The sequence below is a fragment of the Podarcis gaigeae genome, assembly GCF_964106915.1.
Source record: "Podarcis gaigeae genome assembly, chromosome: 2".
Taxonomy (NCBI): domain Eukaryota; kingdom Metazoa; phylum Chordata; class Lepidosauria; order Squamata; family Lacertidae; genus Podarcis; species Podarcis gaigeae.
In genome coordinates this window covers 105,930,716-105,944,332 of record NC_139679.1, presented here as the reverse complement: position 1 = coordinate 105,944,332, position 13,617 = coordinate 105,930,716, and the positions used below count along the sequence as shown (strand labels likewise).

The following is a 13,617-nucleotide window of genomic DNA, read 5'->3' as shown; positions in this document are numbered from 1 at the left end:
AGATGCACAAACATGAATTCCTTGTGCATCTTGATAAAAATTTTAACTGAGATTTTACTTGGCACAGAGCTAGGAAAGTTGAAAGGCTGCTACCTACCTCATGGGAAACAGAAAAGCAGAGCGCGCAACTGGCTATGGCCACGTTAACCCTTAACAGAGAACGCTTTCTGTTACAGGGAGCGTGTAATCCTCTCCTCAGCTACCCCCAGCTATTAGTCAGAGTGGCATAAAACAAATTAACAATGAGCCAACACAACAAGCAATGCCCCCTAAGGCTCTGGGAGACCTACATTAAACTCCAATGAGATGACAATAAACGTTTTCGACAATTACCCAGGGATAGAGCTATCCACTCGTGTTTCACAGCAGCTCACTTCATGCCAAAATAAGAAGTTCACCACCATCCACAATTAATTTCCTGTGGCATGGTTAGAAGATAAAAAAGTTTGCCAATTACATCCTGTGTGTAAACAATGACCCCCAATGTTAAAACTACCCACACTGGGGGGAAATGCCTCCAAAACAGCTAACAACCAGAATCCATGGGGCTGGCACTCCCCACCCCCTTGCCTCTTGAAACAATGGCTAGAGCTCAACAAATGTCTCTTAATTAACTTTGTGATTGCTTTGCCACAAAACACAATAGAGAGGAAAACAAGCGGTGTTTAGAAAATAATGACTAATCCCTGGGTAGGGGCAAGGGGGTGGGCCTAAGGGAGTCTCAAACAATGATTCAATCAGAACTCCAAGATATTGGTAGGGGGGAACTATTCAAGCTGATTTGACTGCCCTCATTTCAACACCTGCTAGCCTAAGCCAAAACCTCTGAAAAAAGGCAAACAATCGGGGGCCACTGGCAAAGAGAAGAAAACAAAAACCCAGTGACACGGGAGCTTAATGAGAATGCACGAATACAGGGGTGGCCTCTCTGCTATAATAAACCACAACCCGACCAGGAAACCCCTCAGTCTAGATTCCCCTTTGGGAAGGCAGAATTTTGCTGGGGAGGGGCAATGTTCGAAGAGATGAGGAAAACAGCACAGCACCACCATCCCATGATGCCGGGCACACAACAGCCGCTTCTTGTCCTTTTGGGTTATCTGCTAATCTGGGACTTCCCAGGGGGTTTTGGAAACTACAGAAGAAGCTCTTCCAGATGCACATTGATTCCAAGAAGCATGGCTTTGTGTTATGACATTGGGTACACCGAGATGAGACTCCCCAACCTGCTGGACCATGAGACTATGGCTGAAGCAATCCAGCAATCCACCAGCTGGCTGCCCTTGTTAGCCAGAGAGTGCCATCCAGATGCCAGGATCTTCCTCTGCTCCCTCTTTGCCCCAATCTGCCTGGACAGGTAAGGGCATTTCAGAGTTTACTGTGAAGTATAGTTTCATTTGCTCTTGTTCTATCTTGTCCCTCCACCCCAACCAGCTTCTGACCTTGAGATAGGTGCATGGACATCCCATCTCCCACAGCCCCAGTCCTGGATCGCCGTTTTGCCCTTTGCTTTATATGCTCTGGCTATTTTCACATATGCTGACTTAAATCAGTTTTGGCTTCAAGCAATCTGCAATGAGACTGTAAACGCAGTATTACCGACATTCGATACCTCTTCCACATTTGCAGTATTTGGCATAATAAGACATGGATAATGATAAGCGCATTTAAGCCTTGTGTAAAAAAGGCTTGTGTGTAATTTATATGTGGGACGGGAGTGGCGCTGTGGGTTAAACCACAGAGCCTAGGACTTGCCAATCAGAAGGTCGGTGGTTCGAATCCCTGCGACGGGGTGAGCTCCTGCTGCTCTGTCCCTGCTTCTGCCAACCTAGCAGTTCGAAAGCACATCAAAGTGCAAGTAGATCAATAGGTACCGCTCCAGCGGGAAGGTAAACAGCATTTCTATGTGCTGCTCTGGTTCGCCAGAAGTGGCTCAGTCATGCTGGCCACATGACCCAGAAGCTGTATGCCGCCTCCCTCGGCCAATAAAGCGAGATGAGCGCCGCAACCCCAGAGTCGGTCACGACTGGACCTAATGGTCAGGGGTCCCTTTACCTTTACCTTTAATTTATATGTAAACACTTCAGCCACTCTGTGAATACAGCCAGCAACTGTCTTGCTGATGACTCAGCTCCTCTCAAAATCACAGTGTGATTTGCAATCTGCTAACTCAATAAATCTAAGACAAGCACAAGACATTGCTGTCTGCTCTACAATAGCATACTACTTGAAGAATGCCCAAAGTGCAATTTGCACAAACATTTTTATTGTTTTGGCACCAAGACAAGACCGATCAGTTTGCCCAGGATTCGATCATTTAATTGATCAATCAATCAAATCTGGAATGGTGTTAGATGAGCAAGCTTTTCTCACAAGAGAAAAATGTGTTTTGAAAAAACAGATTCCAAAGATCCATGCACACATAGCTGGAAATTCTGAAACCCTTCCAGTCATTGCAGACAACACTGAGCTAGATTTGTTTGTTTAGTAAGTAGGTAAGTAAAGGACTTAAAAGCCACCACTAAGGACACATTGCTCTCACAAGGTGGTGTACAAGAGATCCAAAACAAAACAACTTTATATAAAACCAGGATGGGGGGCATTTTTAGAAAGCGGTTTGCTCCTTTGAAAATGAGGAAAAGCAAGGATTTAAAACATAGTCAAAATAAAAATAAAAATCTTAAGAGTTCTCTCAAAGGTAAACAAAGATGGTAATGTACCTATTTCCTGAGAGAGAGAATTCCATAAATGTGACGCCACCAGCAACTTTATGCATCTTACCAACAGGCCAAAGAGCAGGGCCTCAGGTGCTGATCCTTCAATTCAGAAATGCTTATACAGATGTAGACGGACTGCCAGGCAGTGCACAGTGCTGAGCTATATGGATCAATGGTATGACTGGACATAAGGGCCAAGCACTATAGCAGCAAAACCAAGCTAAAACTCTGTCATACTTAATTACTCTGTTTCTCTGCCTGCGTGAGGATGATAGTCACAAAAGTTAGAACAATGTGCTCCTCTTTGGAAGAAAATGAAAATTTATCAACTCAGTAGCAACACTGCAGTGGAATAACATAACATAACATAACATAACATAACATAACATAACATAACATAACATAACATAACATAACATAACATAACAAAACAAACATAACATAACATAACATAACATAACATAACATAACATAACATAACAAAACAAACATAACATAACATAACATAACATAACATAACATAACATAACATAACATAACATAACATAACATAACAACATAACATAACAACATAACATAACAACATAACATAATGCATAATGCCAGAAGATAGGGGAAAGTATTATCTCCACCTACTATAGAATTTGGCTTCATCCTTCAATACACTAAGCAAGATGCTTGCTCCTTAAATTTCTAAGCTTGAGGGCATCTGATATGTCCCAAGTGTTTCCATTCAGTGCAATTTGGTACAAGGGTAATCACAATGGGGATCATGGGGATGGTCTACAAAACATATGGGGAATCTGAGTAACCCTTAACTCAAATCTCAGCATAGCTGATTGCTGTTAGTAAACAACAGAATGTTGCTATCAGAATGAACAACAATGATACCACATTGCAGTGGGTCAAGCAATCAATGCTAATTTTAGAAAATACAGGCAGGTAGCTGTGTCGGTCTGACGCAGTAAAAAAAAAAATATTAAAAATTGTCCAGTAGCACCTTAGAGACCAATTAAGTAGTTCTGGATATAAGCTTTTGTGTGCATGCACACTTCTTCAGATGTGAAGAAGTGTGCATGCACACGAAAGCTTAAACCCAGAACTACTTAGTTGGTCTCTAAGGTACTACTAGACAATTTTTAATTTTTTTTAGAAAATACAAAACTATTCAAGTCTTCAAATGATTTCGGAATCATGGAGTAAAATGGGGCCTGCTCCAGTCTCTGCTCCATTATGCAGAACATCCAGAGCTAGAGCATCCCCAAGAGGTGGCTGTCCAGCCTCTGCTTGAGGGCCTCCATCAAAGGAGAGCCCCTCCCACCCGCTGTAGGTAACTGGATCCAGTGTTGGCCTACTGTTAATCATGAAGAAACTTATCCTAATGTTCAAACCTGTTTTATTAAAATGATGCTTTGCTCTCCAAAACAAACCCACCAAGGCTGACACTGAAAAACCCTCTAACTAATGCGAACAATTTTGTTCTTGTTTTACTATAAACGCAGGGAGGGTTGTGTTACCAACCTAGCTTCCCAAAGTCACACGTCACAGCTGGTAACCGAGAGGGAGAAGGGAAGGCAGTGGGGAGCTTGGTATGAGCGCAGTGGAAGAAGCATCAGACTGTCTCCACTGCTGCACTCACACTGCACTCTCTGAAGCCTCCCTGTCCCTAGTTAAGTGGCAGCGACACAAGTGTCAGGTCAGCAACTCAGCCCTGCCTACGTTACTGCGGAAGCAGTGATGGTAAACAGAGACTAAGGCAGGGTGGGGAACCTCTGGCTTGCCCTTAGCTGCTAGTGGCTGCTCTGGGGTAGTGCTAGTAGTAGTAGTAATAATAATAATAATAATAATAATAATAATAATAATAATAATAATAATAATTTATTTATACCCCACCCATATGGCTGGGTTTTCCCAGCCACTCTGGGCAGCTTCCAACAAAATATTAAAATAAAATAGTCCTTCAGATATTAAAAGCTTCCCTAAACAGGGCTGCCTTCAGATGTCTTCTAAAAGTCTGGTACGTAGTTGTATTTTCCTTTGACATCTGGTGGGAGGGAGTTCCACAGGACGGGTAGCTTAACAGGCACTGGGAATCATAGAATTGTAGAACTGGATGGCACCCCGAGGGTCTTCTCGTCCAACTTTGCTCACCAAGTTTTGAAACGAGTTCATCTTCCTCTCTTTAGGCTCATCTACCCTTGCCAAAGTTTGTGCAAAGCTGTCAGGAATAGCTGTGCCCCAGTCATGGCTTGCTACGGCTACCCTTGGCCTGAAATCCTGAACTGTAACAAATTCCCTGAAGATCATGAGCTGTGCATCTCCTCAATCACTGATGAAAGTGCTCCGAGCAGGAGAAGTAAGGCTCTTTGCTGTTTGTACTTGTCATGGAACACATTATACCCTGTCACAACTGCACAATCTGGACAGAAATCCACAAAGCTGGGAAGGTGGGAGGGTGTTTGGATTCTATGTGTTAAAGCTTAAGTTTGGCTTTTTCTCAATTCAGAGGAAGCCGTAAGAGCCAAAAAGCTTATGAAGTACCAACATCTTTTAATCAGGAAGCTGAGAAAAAACCATTCAAAACCATACTGAGGTTTTGAACATAGATTTTACAGTTAGAGCTGTAAAAGTAACCTCTGAAGTTAGTTCTTCATAGCCTCCCCTATTACAAAGGCTCTTGGCAGATAGCTGAGGGAGGTAAGAATTACATCTATTATTTTTTTTTAAAAAATGCGCCTATTTAAAGTTGAGAGATAAAGACTTACCCAAAGTCACACCAATTATTTCACATCAGAGTTGAACACGGTATATGAAGCCACCAAGATAGCAAGCTACTGACCTATTATCTAGAACAGACAAAGGCAAACTCTGCCCTCCAGATGTTTTGAGACAACAATTCCCATCATCCCTGATCATCCCTAACTGGTCCTGTTAGCTAGGGATGATGGGAGTTGTAGTCCCAAAACATCTGGAGAGCCGAGTTTGCCTATGCCTGTTCTAGAATCATAGAATGGCAGAGATGGAAGGGACCACAAGGGTCATCTAGTCCAACCCCACAAAATCTGCAACCCTGAGTAGAGAACCCAAAAGTCTCTGGGTTACATTAGGCTCAAACAAATTCTGTAACTTACTATGTGTTCCAGCAGTGCCCCAGGCCAGCTGCAGGGACTGTGAACTTGAAGAACCCAACTCTCCCAAGGAGATCCTGGAAAACCTTTGCACCAATGATTTTGGTGAGTAAACCACTGCTCTCTGCCTCTTAACCACTCAGTCTGAGAAAACAGCCCTCTAGTCTCAGAATACAAATCCATTGGATCACCACATTTTCAGCTATAGAAGAAAGGGCAAAACTGGATGAGAGAACAAAGATCCATGACTGGTTCTGCTCTCTCGATAAATTTTGGCAAATACCAGTTGCTAGGGGAGAGGGGATTACAACAGTGGCAGCAGATCAGGGTGAGAATTAAGTCTCTGTCCCCATGTCATTTTCCTAATGCAAATGTGAACTCCTCACAAGCTAAAATTTTCTCCATTGGGGAGAAGCTATGGGAACAGGCAAGGGACGCGGGTGGCACTGGGGGTTAAACCACAGAGCCTAGGACTTGCCGATTAGAAGGTTGGCGGTTCAAAACCCTGCGATGGGGTGAGCTCCCGTTGCTCGGTCCCTGCTCCTGCCAACCTAGCAGTTTGAAAGCACGTCAAAGTGCAAGTAGATAACTAGGTACCGCTCCAGCGGGAAGGTAAACGGTGTTTCCGTGCGCTGCTCTGGTTCTCCAGAAACGGCTTAGTCATGCTGGCCACATGACCTGGAAGCTGCACGCCGGCTCCCTCAGCCAATAAAGAGAGATGAGTGCTGCAACTCCAGAGTCGGTCACGACTGGACCTAACGGTCAGGGGTCCCTTTACCTTTATGGGAACAGGCTGTGTACATACACATTTTATCTAATAGAAGAAATAGCAGCTGAAAGGGGAATTTCAGTGGGAGCATGAGGTGGGGAGAGTTAGATCTCACATTATCACAACCTGAGCATGGATCACTCCCCGATTCCTGACTTCTACTTGCTAAAATTTGAAGAAGTGAGGAGTATGATCTTGGATCTCTAGCGTGTTGTCTAGCACGGCTCTGAAATTTGCAGGAACTGTTTGGAAGTATGAGTTCCTTCATACTTGCTCAGACCTGTTCTCCACCTGCCCTCTGTCATTTGCACACACTCTTCTCTTAAAGCAGAGTAGCCTGCTGGACTACAGCTTCCATCAGCTCAAGCCAACATAGTCAAGGATGATGGGAGCTGGAGTCCTGTAACATCTTAAGGGCAACACACTGGCTACCCCTACCTTAAAGCTATGGAGAAATGGCAAGCTGGTCAGAGGGAGTTACCTTTCTCCTTTATGCAGACTAAAGCAAAGGACAACCAGAAAACCTTCACAAAATTAGCAGGCTCCTTAAATTTCAGCAGAACACCCACCTGCTTAAATAAATAAATAAATAAATAAATAAATAAATAAATTTTATTTATATCCCGCCCTCCCCAGCCGAAGCTGGGCTCAGGGCGGCTTCCTATTAAAACATGTTAAAATTAAAGGTTGAAGTTAAAAGTGCATTGTGTCTAGCACTATTTTAATACACAGAAAACACGGGGCGATCTTACATAGTGCTTTAAAAAAGCAAGCAAATTATCAAAGTATATATGTGCGTGTGTGTGTGTGTGTGTGTGTGTGTGAGAGAGAGAGAGAGAGAGAGAGAGAGAGAGAGATGATGCTTGGGCATCTTTGTTATCAGTGATCATCAGCTAAACTAATCTTCCTAAAATGAACTTGTTTTTGTAACAGAAACTGGGTAATAAATTCTGGAGATATGAGAATTTCACTGGACTAGAACCGTTGTCTAAGCTTTCTACACAAACAAAGGTGTACATCACCAGGAGTGGGGAACCTTTGGCTCCCCAGAGGTTGCTGAACTACAATTCCCATTATCCTTTGTCATTAGCCATGCTTGCTGGTGGGTCAAAAGTTTTCCACCCCTAATGGAAGTTGCAAGACAGTGGATAGCATCCATTCTTTGCATCACTAAAACAGTGAGGAAGCAGATAGTTTCCTATTTTATTGGCAGTTTGATGTCTCTAGACTAATGTGCATTTGTTCCAGCTGTGAAAATAAGGATTTCCAGGAAGAACAAGACCTCCACCATTGCTGACTTTGACCTTGACTCCAGGCTGGAAGTTCTGAAGCACGGCCCCCTTCTGAAGACTGAAACCCACTCCAAACTCCAGCAGTGGCTGAACTTGGATGCTACCTGTGTACACAACATTATGAGAGGCACAAACACAGGTGTCTATCTGATCTGTGGTGAGGTGCAGAATGACAAAGTTGTGGTGGTGAACAAGGCCTATGCATGGCACAAGAGGAACCGAAATCTACAGGCTGCTGTGCGGCGATGGAAACATTACAAGTGTCGGGCCTGAACTGCTTATAGCTCCAGTATGAAATGATAGAAAGATGCTCTCTTGTTTGTATCTGAAAGGTCTTCTTCAGCATACCTGGAGCAGAGTTTAAAAAGTAATAGATATAGTCTGCATAGTAAAAATCATACACCACTGCACCAAGAAAGTAGTTTTCAAACTGCTCTGAGGAGCCCTGGAGTTTCCTACAAGCCTAATTGGGGTTTCTCAGTGAGAAAGTCAGTAATGGTTCACAAGCTTCTTTGAAAGACAGTTTGTCCACCATTGCAGATATTCTGCAGTGCTGGATTCTTTATCTCACTGCATGGGAAGAACAACAACCAGGAGACAAACCACAAGTACTTATAGTAATAGGCTGGTTGCTTCACTTCGTCTCCTGCAAACCCACTTTCCTGGCCACTTCTTTCATCCATACCTTGCAGGAATGGCTCACCTGGTGGAACCAGAGCTTCAACAATAACCTTGCGGCAGCAGTATTGCAATGCCTTCCTGTGAGAGCTGAAGTGGCAGCTAGGCTGGGGCTGAATGCGTACACTGATGGGCATACAATTGGCTTTAGCAGTCTGCCTGCACAGCCCTGACCTTGCTGCTACCTCACCTCCTCCCACTACTGGTAAGTGGCAATAACTAGGCTGAGCTGCCACAGCCACAGGCTAAGCTACTGTGGCAGCTCCACCTGACCTGTCAAGCCGCTTCTGATTCCCCTTCATCTTCTACCCATCAGGCTTTTGCCATCACCCATCTTTCTCTCACTCCAGGACATTTTATTTTGCAGTTTTACACAAAATATGTAAAAAAAAAAACCCCACACACTGCCTGAGGGACACCCTTGCGATCTGTAAGCTATGAATACTATGTATTTAGAAACTAATGACAGCAGTGTGTGTTCCTTAAAAATGCTGGTTGCATTAAAAGGATTTAACAAGGAAGTTGTTTTGTTTCTCATTAAGACTTTCCTGTGAAAAAACACAATTAACAACACGGGGATCTTTTACATGGATTTTTTTTAAAAACAAAAACAAAACCTGTGGCATATAACTGTGCTTGCTAGGAGCTCCCGCTTCAAGTTAAACGTGTGTTTCTGGAGTGCCTGACATATTGCTGCTGGTTGTTTCTGAACCTCAGGCAGTGCTGAGGTTCAGAAAGTACAAATTCCTCAGAAAATGTTGACAACAGCTGACAACAGCAAAGCTTCCAAGAGGAGGATGAAAAATGTATGTGTGTGTGTATTTTCTTGCTGGCTACAGAAATGATTGTTGCCTATCAAGCTCAACTGCAATTTGTAATTAATACTATTCCCTGATGTCACCAGTTCAATCCAGTAAAGATTGATCTACAACTGGTGGAAATGGATTAGTCAGGCACCAATGTAAGAGGAGTCAAGCATGTGTCACACCACTGTTTTCTATCTTTGTACCCACCCCCATCCACCCACTTTCTCTTAAGGAGCAAAGAAGGGAGGGGCAATGAGAACTGTGGAGTTTTTACGAAATTTCAGCTGTTGACACTGCATGAGAAAGAGGCAAAATCTGCTCTTCTACACAGCGGTTAAAGGCAAAGGAATCTTGTCTTCTTTTGCACCTGGTTACTTTAGAGAGAGTAGGTTGAAAGACCATAGTACATAGTAAAAAAAAAATCAGTATCAGTTAGGGTTAAGAAATAGATCCTGGGTCTGAAAAATTAACAGACTACTGCTGTAAAGGATGTTCACATGTGCTCGGGAGCCACAGTAATAATTACTGTCATGAATGGGACAGAGTTTCTGTGCCCAAAGGCAACTAAAGATGAGGCAATAAGAAACCGCCAAACTTAGATATATGGTATATCTCATTCCCTCTTCTACCAATAGGTCATCTGGATATATCTCCAGTAGCCTCTTTTTCTTACCAAAAAGGAGTGGTTTCAAGCTGAGAGTTTTCATGACATGGATTTTGTTAGGAATCAGCTCCACCTTCTGTTTATGGCCCACCTTGAAAAGAAAGTAAAATAAATTATTTTTAACTGCTATACACCAAATATAGTTAGCTCCAGTATATAGTATCATTGGAGGCCTGTGGACAGTATCTTTACATACACAATGGCCTGCTAAATCATGACATGGCAAATTCTGAAATACAAAACATCACAAAGCTCATCTACATGGTTCAAAACTATATGAGATCAGCTACTAGCAAATACAGGATATAGTTCTAGGCTCAGTGTGGAAGCAGCACTCATCACAGAAGATTTAGGGTTCTTCTGCATTATCACTTTTCTGCACAATAAATGCACAATTTACTCATCCACTGTCACAGTGTGTGCACGAGAGAATAACACATCTTGCTAGCACTCAAAATTCATTAACTGCCACTCTGTTCCCTGGCATCTAACTGAAAATTTCACAAGGGGCTGCAAGAGAATGGTTACTGCTGACCCACCTGCATAGTTTTGACTACCATTTTTTAAAGTATTTTTTTAACTTTTACTTTTTTAATTACTGAAATTCTTTTGCTGTGCAAATTGAATATAGGAGCTTTATTTCTTTAAAGAGTGGATATTGGCAGCAAAATTAACCTCCATTGCAACAGCATAGGGAACGTGTCCATCCGTCATTATTGTGTTAATTCTAGCTGCTGCTGCTGCGTTTTGTTTTAAAAGGCAGGCAATCCCAATCTGGACCAAGGCACAGACAAAGTTGCAGCCTAGTGAATTTACAATAAAGTCATATTGATGTTGCTCATATTAGATCCTACTATACAACTCTAGAATTTAGTATACTGTGCTAAATTTTATTAGGCCAACCCAACATCAATACAGACCACATCAATCAGGCCAGTCTATAGTACATCACATTATGTACCAAGATGTACCAAGGTAGATCAATCCTAGCCGTCACAAATAGACAAACTCAACCCACAGTTTAAGTACTTCTCTCAATAATGCACGACTGCTCAAATTATTTAAAGGCAAAGGCAATAAAAAGTTTTTAAAAATAAAATAACTCCATTATAAAATAAAATAAAGGGGAAACTGCCCCCCTCGCTGTGCCCATTATCCCTAAATGACTTGTGCAATGATGTCCCTTGAGATGGGGGGGTCAGGAGGGGGGGTAAGTAACAGGGATGGGGCGAAAACTTTCCTTCCCCTGTAACAGCCGCATAAAAATCAGAAACTCAGCAAGCGCAAAAAGTTTTCATATCACTGCATCAGCGTGCTGGGGAAAACATCACCACGGAGGGGCTAGATGGCACTTAGCCCATTATGCTTCTTTTAAAGATCCACGAGGGCTTGTCACTTATCAGAACTAGCAGCCGCCGATGAAGGAGGTGCCGGCCCCTGTCGGGGCTGCAGCAGCAGTGGACAGGGATATTATATAAAATAATGTATATTTCCAGACCCCCCCTTTGTAGAGTAACATTTTCTACAGGAACAGAGTTGACTTGACACCCCTCGGCCGATTTCCTGAAAAAATCCCCCTGCAGCCCTTTTACAAACAGAAACACAACAACAACACCCGCAACTCCCTAAGAGGTAACACTAGAAAAAAGCCAAGGAGGCAAAAAGATTGTAATAACCACCATGAGACGACGATGTTGCTGCACACCTCCAAATACGGATATATGGCAGCTGAAAGCTCGGAGGGCAAGAAATAAATTGGGGGTAAGCGCCCCCGAAACTGCTGTTTTTTGCACAGAAACCTTGGGAGGAGGGAAGTTTTTTCTTTTCTTTTGAAGGGTCGAGGAAAGGGGGAAACTCGCCCCGACCCTTGAAACTTGAGAAACAGCCGCAAAACAGAGACCTGCCCTCTTGAATGACCCCCAGAGAACAGCAGTGCTTGTTTCCAACCTCGCGCAAAAAGGAGATTTCGGGACGCTACTTGCCTTGATGCCCTCGAGGCGAGGCAGGCTGTGAGGGCGAGAGCCTCCTCCCGGGGAGGAGAAGGGCGGCGCGGGCGGGTCCTGTGCGGGGCCCGGGGGTCCCTCCTTGCCGGGCTCCGTCTCCCCGTCGTCAGAGCTGATGTGCACGAAGAGCAGCAAGCCCAGCACGTTGAGCACGTAGAGGTGCGCGAACACCATCAGCACCACGAAGTAGGGTCGGGAGCACACGGCCCTCCGCCCAAAGGAAGGCCCCGGCAGCGGGCGGAGGTCTTCGTCCGGCGTCGCCGTCGCCGCCGCCACAGCTGCCCCCGCCGCCGCAGCCATGGCTAGGCCCGGCCCGCTCCGGCCTGGGAGCTGGGCACCGTTACCACGGCAACCACCCCGCGAACAGCAACGGCTACTCCAGGCGGGCTCCCCTTACGTCATCACGCACGGCGAAAGAGCGCGCGGCCGGGTCCGTTAGTTTGGCCTGGAGGAGTGGGGGGGAGGAGTGCGGAGGGAAGGCGACCGGACGGCGCTGGCCGGGACGAAGTCCGAGAGGGTGCTGGCCCGTATAAGGGATTTTTTAAAAAGTGTTTTGGCTTCAGCATCTCTGCCGGCCATTTTAGGTCCTGGCAACTTTGCCTCTCCTCCTCTAGCAGTGATGGGAAGCCATTTTGAGGAAGGGCACCGGCTTCCGTCCCCCTTGCGGATGAATATGAAACTGCAGCCATTTTTGATAAGGGCAGAACGTCCACCGCTGTCCTGACGTAGTCGTTTTGTTGACAGAGCAGTGGCTGGTTTGAAGGCTTATTTTAAGCGAAGTGAATTAGCTAGTTCTACTAATACTTTTTTTTATTAAAAAACACACACGACATTTTAGCCTGAGCTTTCCCCCCCCCCCTTTTTTTGGAACTCGAGTAAAGTGCTCCTAGACATGTACCGAGTGCCTTTTTCAGTCGTAATGAATCATCGTAGGTCTAGGGTGTTTTGCTAAAGAAGCTGGTAGGCTAAGGCCACCACCTGGTTCTTGAGATACTTCTAAAGGTTTAAAAGCTCCTGCCTTTCAATTTTATGTATAAAATAGAATATAGAACAGCTGCTCTCAATTTCAGTAATGAAAGGCAGTTGAACAGCATGTAAAGCCCGTGTAGAGTATGTAAAACCAACATTTGATATCATCCCCACACCTTACGCAACCAGTGCCTGGGAGCTACTGGGAGCTTTTGCATAATTCTCTACCTGTGAGATTTATTTATTAACTTCAGGATTATGAAGTAGATCCAACAGTACAAATTCTGGTTTTGTTTAAAGAGGAAGGGCAACACCTTTGCCCAGATTATTTCCTCAAAAACTTGTACATCTTGAAGGAGATCCAACTTCACAGACTTTTTTTTTTAATGAGAGAACATGGCAGCTAGTAAAGAACTTCCCTCTCCATCCCCTTTTCCTTTTGTACCAGGGTCTTTTTTACAGAGCACATTCCCTGCCTTCAGGCTTGCTATTTTGACATGTACAAACCTTTTTAAGTTAGTGAGCAGGCTATAAATGCTTTGAATAAATAAACGAGGAAGTTGAACACAAAACCATGTTTTGGAGAGAACA

The 13,617-nt window shown here is 44.1% G+C and overlaps 2 protein-coding genes across 8 annotated transcripts in view; one reads left to right on the top strand and one right to left on the bottom strand.

The window, feature by feature from the left end:
- Positions 1 to 12,768, bottom strand: part of P4HTM (prolyl 4-hydroxylase, transmembrane) — a 31,839-nt gene extending 19,071 nt beyond the window's left edge. For all 7 annotated transcript variants that reach the window (XR_014560594.1, XR_014560595.1, XR_014560596.1 and 4 more), the window contains exons 1-2: positions 12,037 to 12,768; positions 10,064 to 10,145 (exon numbers count right to left, since the gene is read on the bottom strand). Coding sequence is in view for 1 of the 7 variants with exons in the window: in XM_083724632.1 (XP_083580758.1) it covers positions 10,064 to 10,145; positions 12,037 to 12,357 (403 nt within the window). In the remaining 6 variants the exon portion in view is untranslated. The remainder of the gene's footprint in view (positions 1 to 10,063; positions 10,146 to 12,036) is intronic.
- On the top strand, positions 1,014 to 8,973 carry LOC310838097 (secreted frizzled-related protein 5-like; the record flags this gene model as incomplete). The annotated part of the gene is made up of 4 exons (XM_083725490.1): positions 1,014 to 1,357; positions 4,904 to 5,073; positions 5,864 to 5,950; positions 7,863 to 8,973. 4 exons carry the CDS (start codon positions 1,014 to 1,016, stop codon positions 8,177 to 8,179), a joined length of 918 nt encoding a protein of 305 aa, XP_083581616.1. The 3' UTR covers positions 8,180 to 8,973.
- Positions 12,769 to 13,617: the final 849 nt, after the last annotated feature.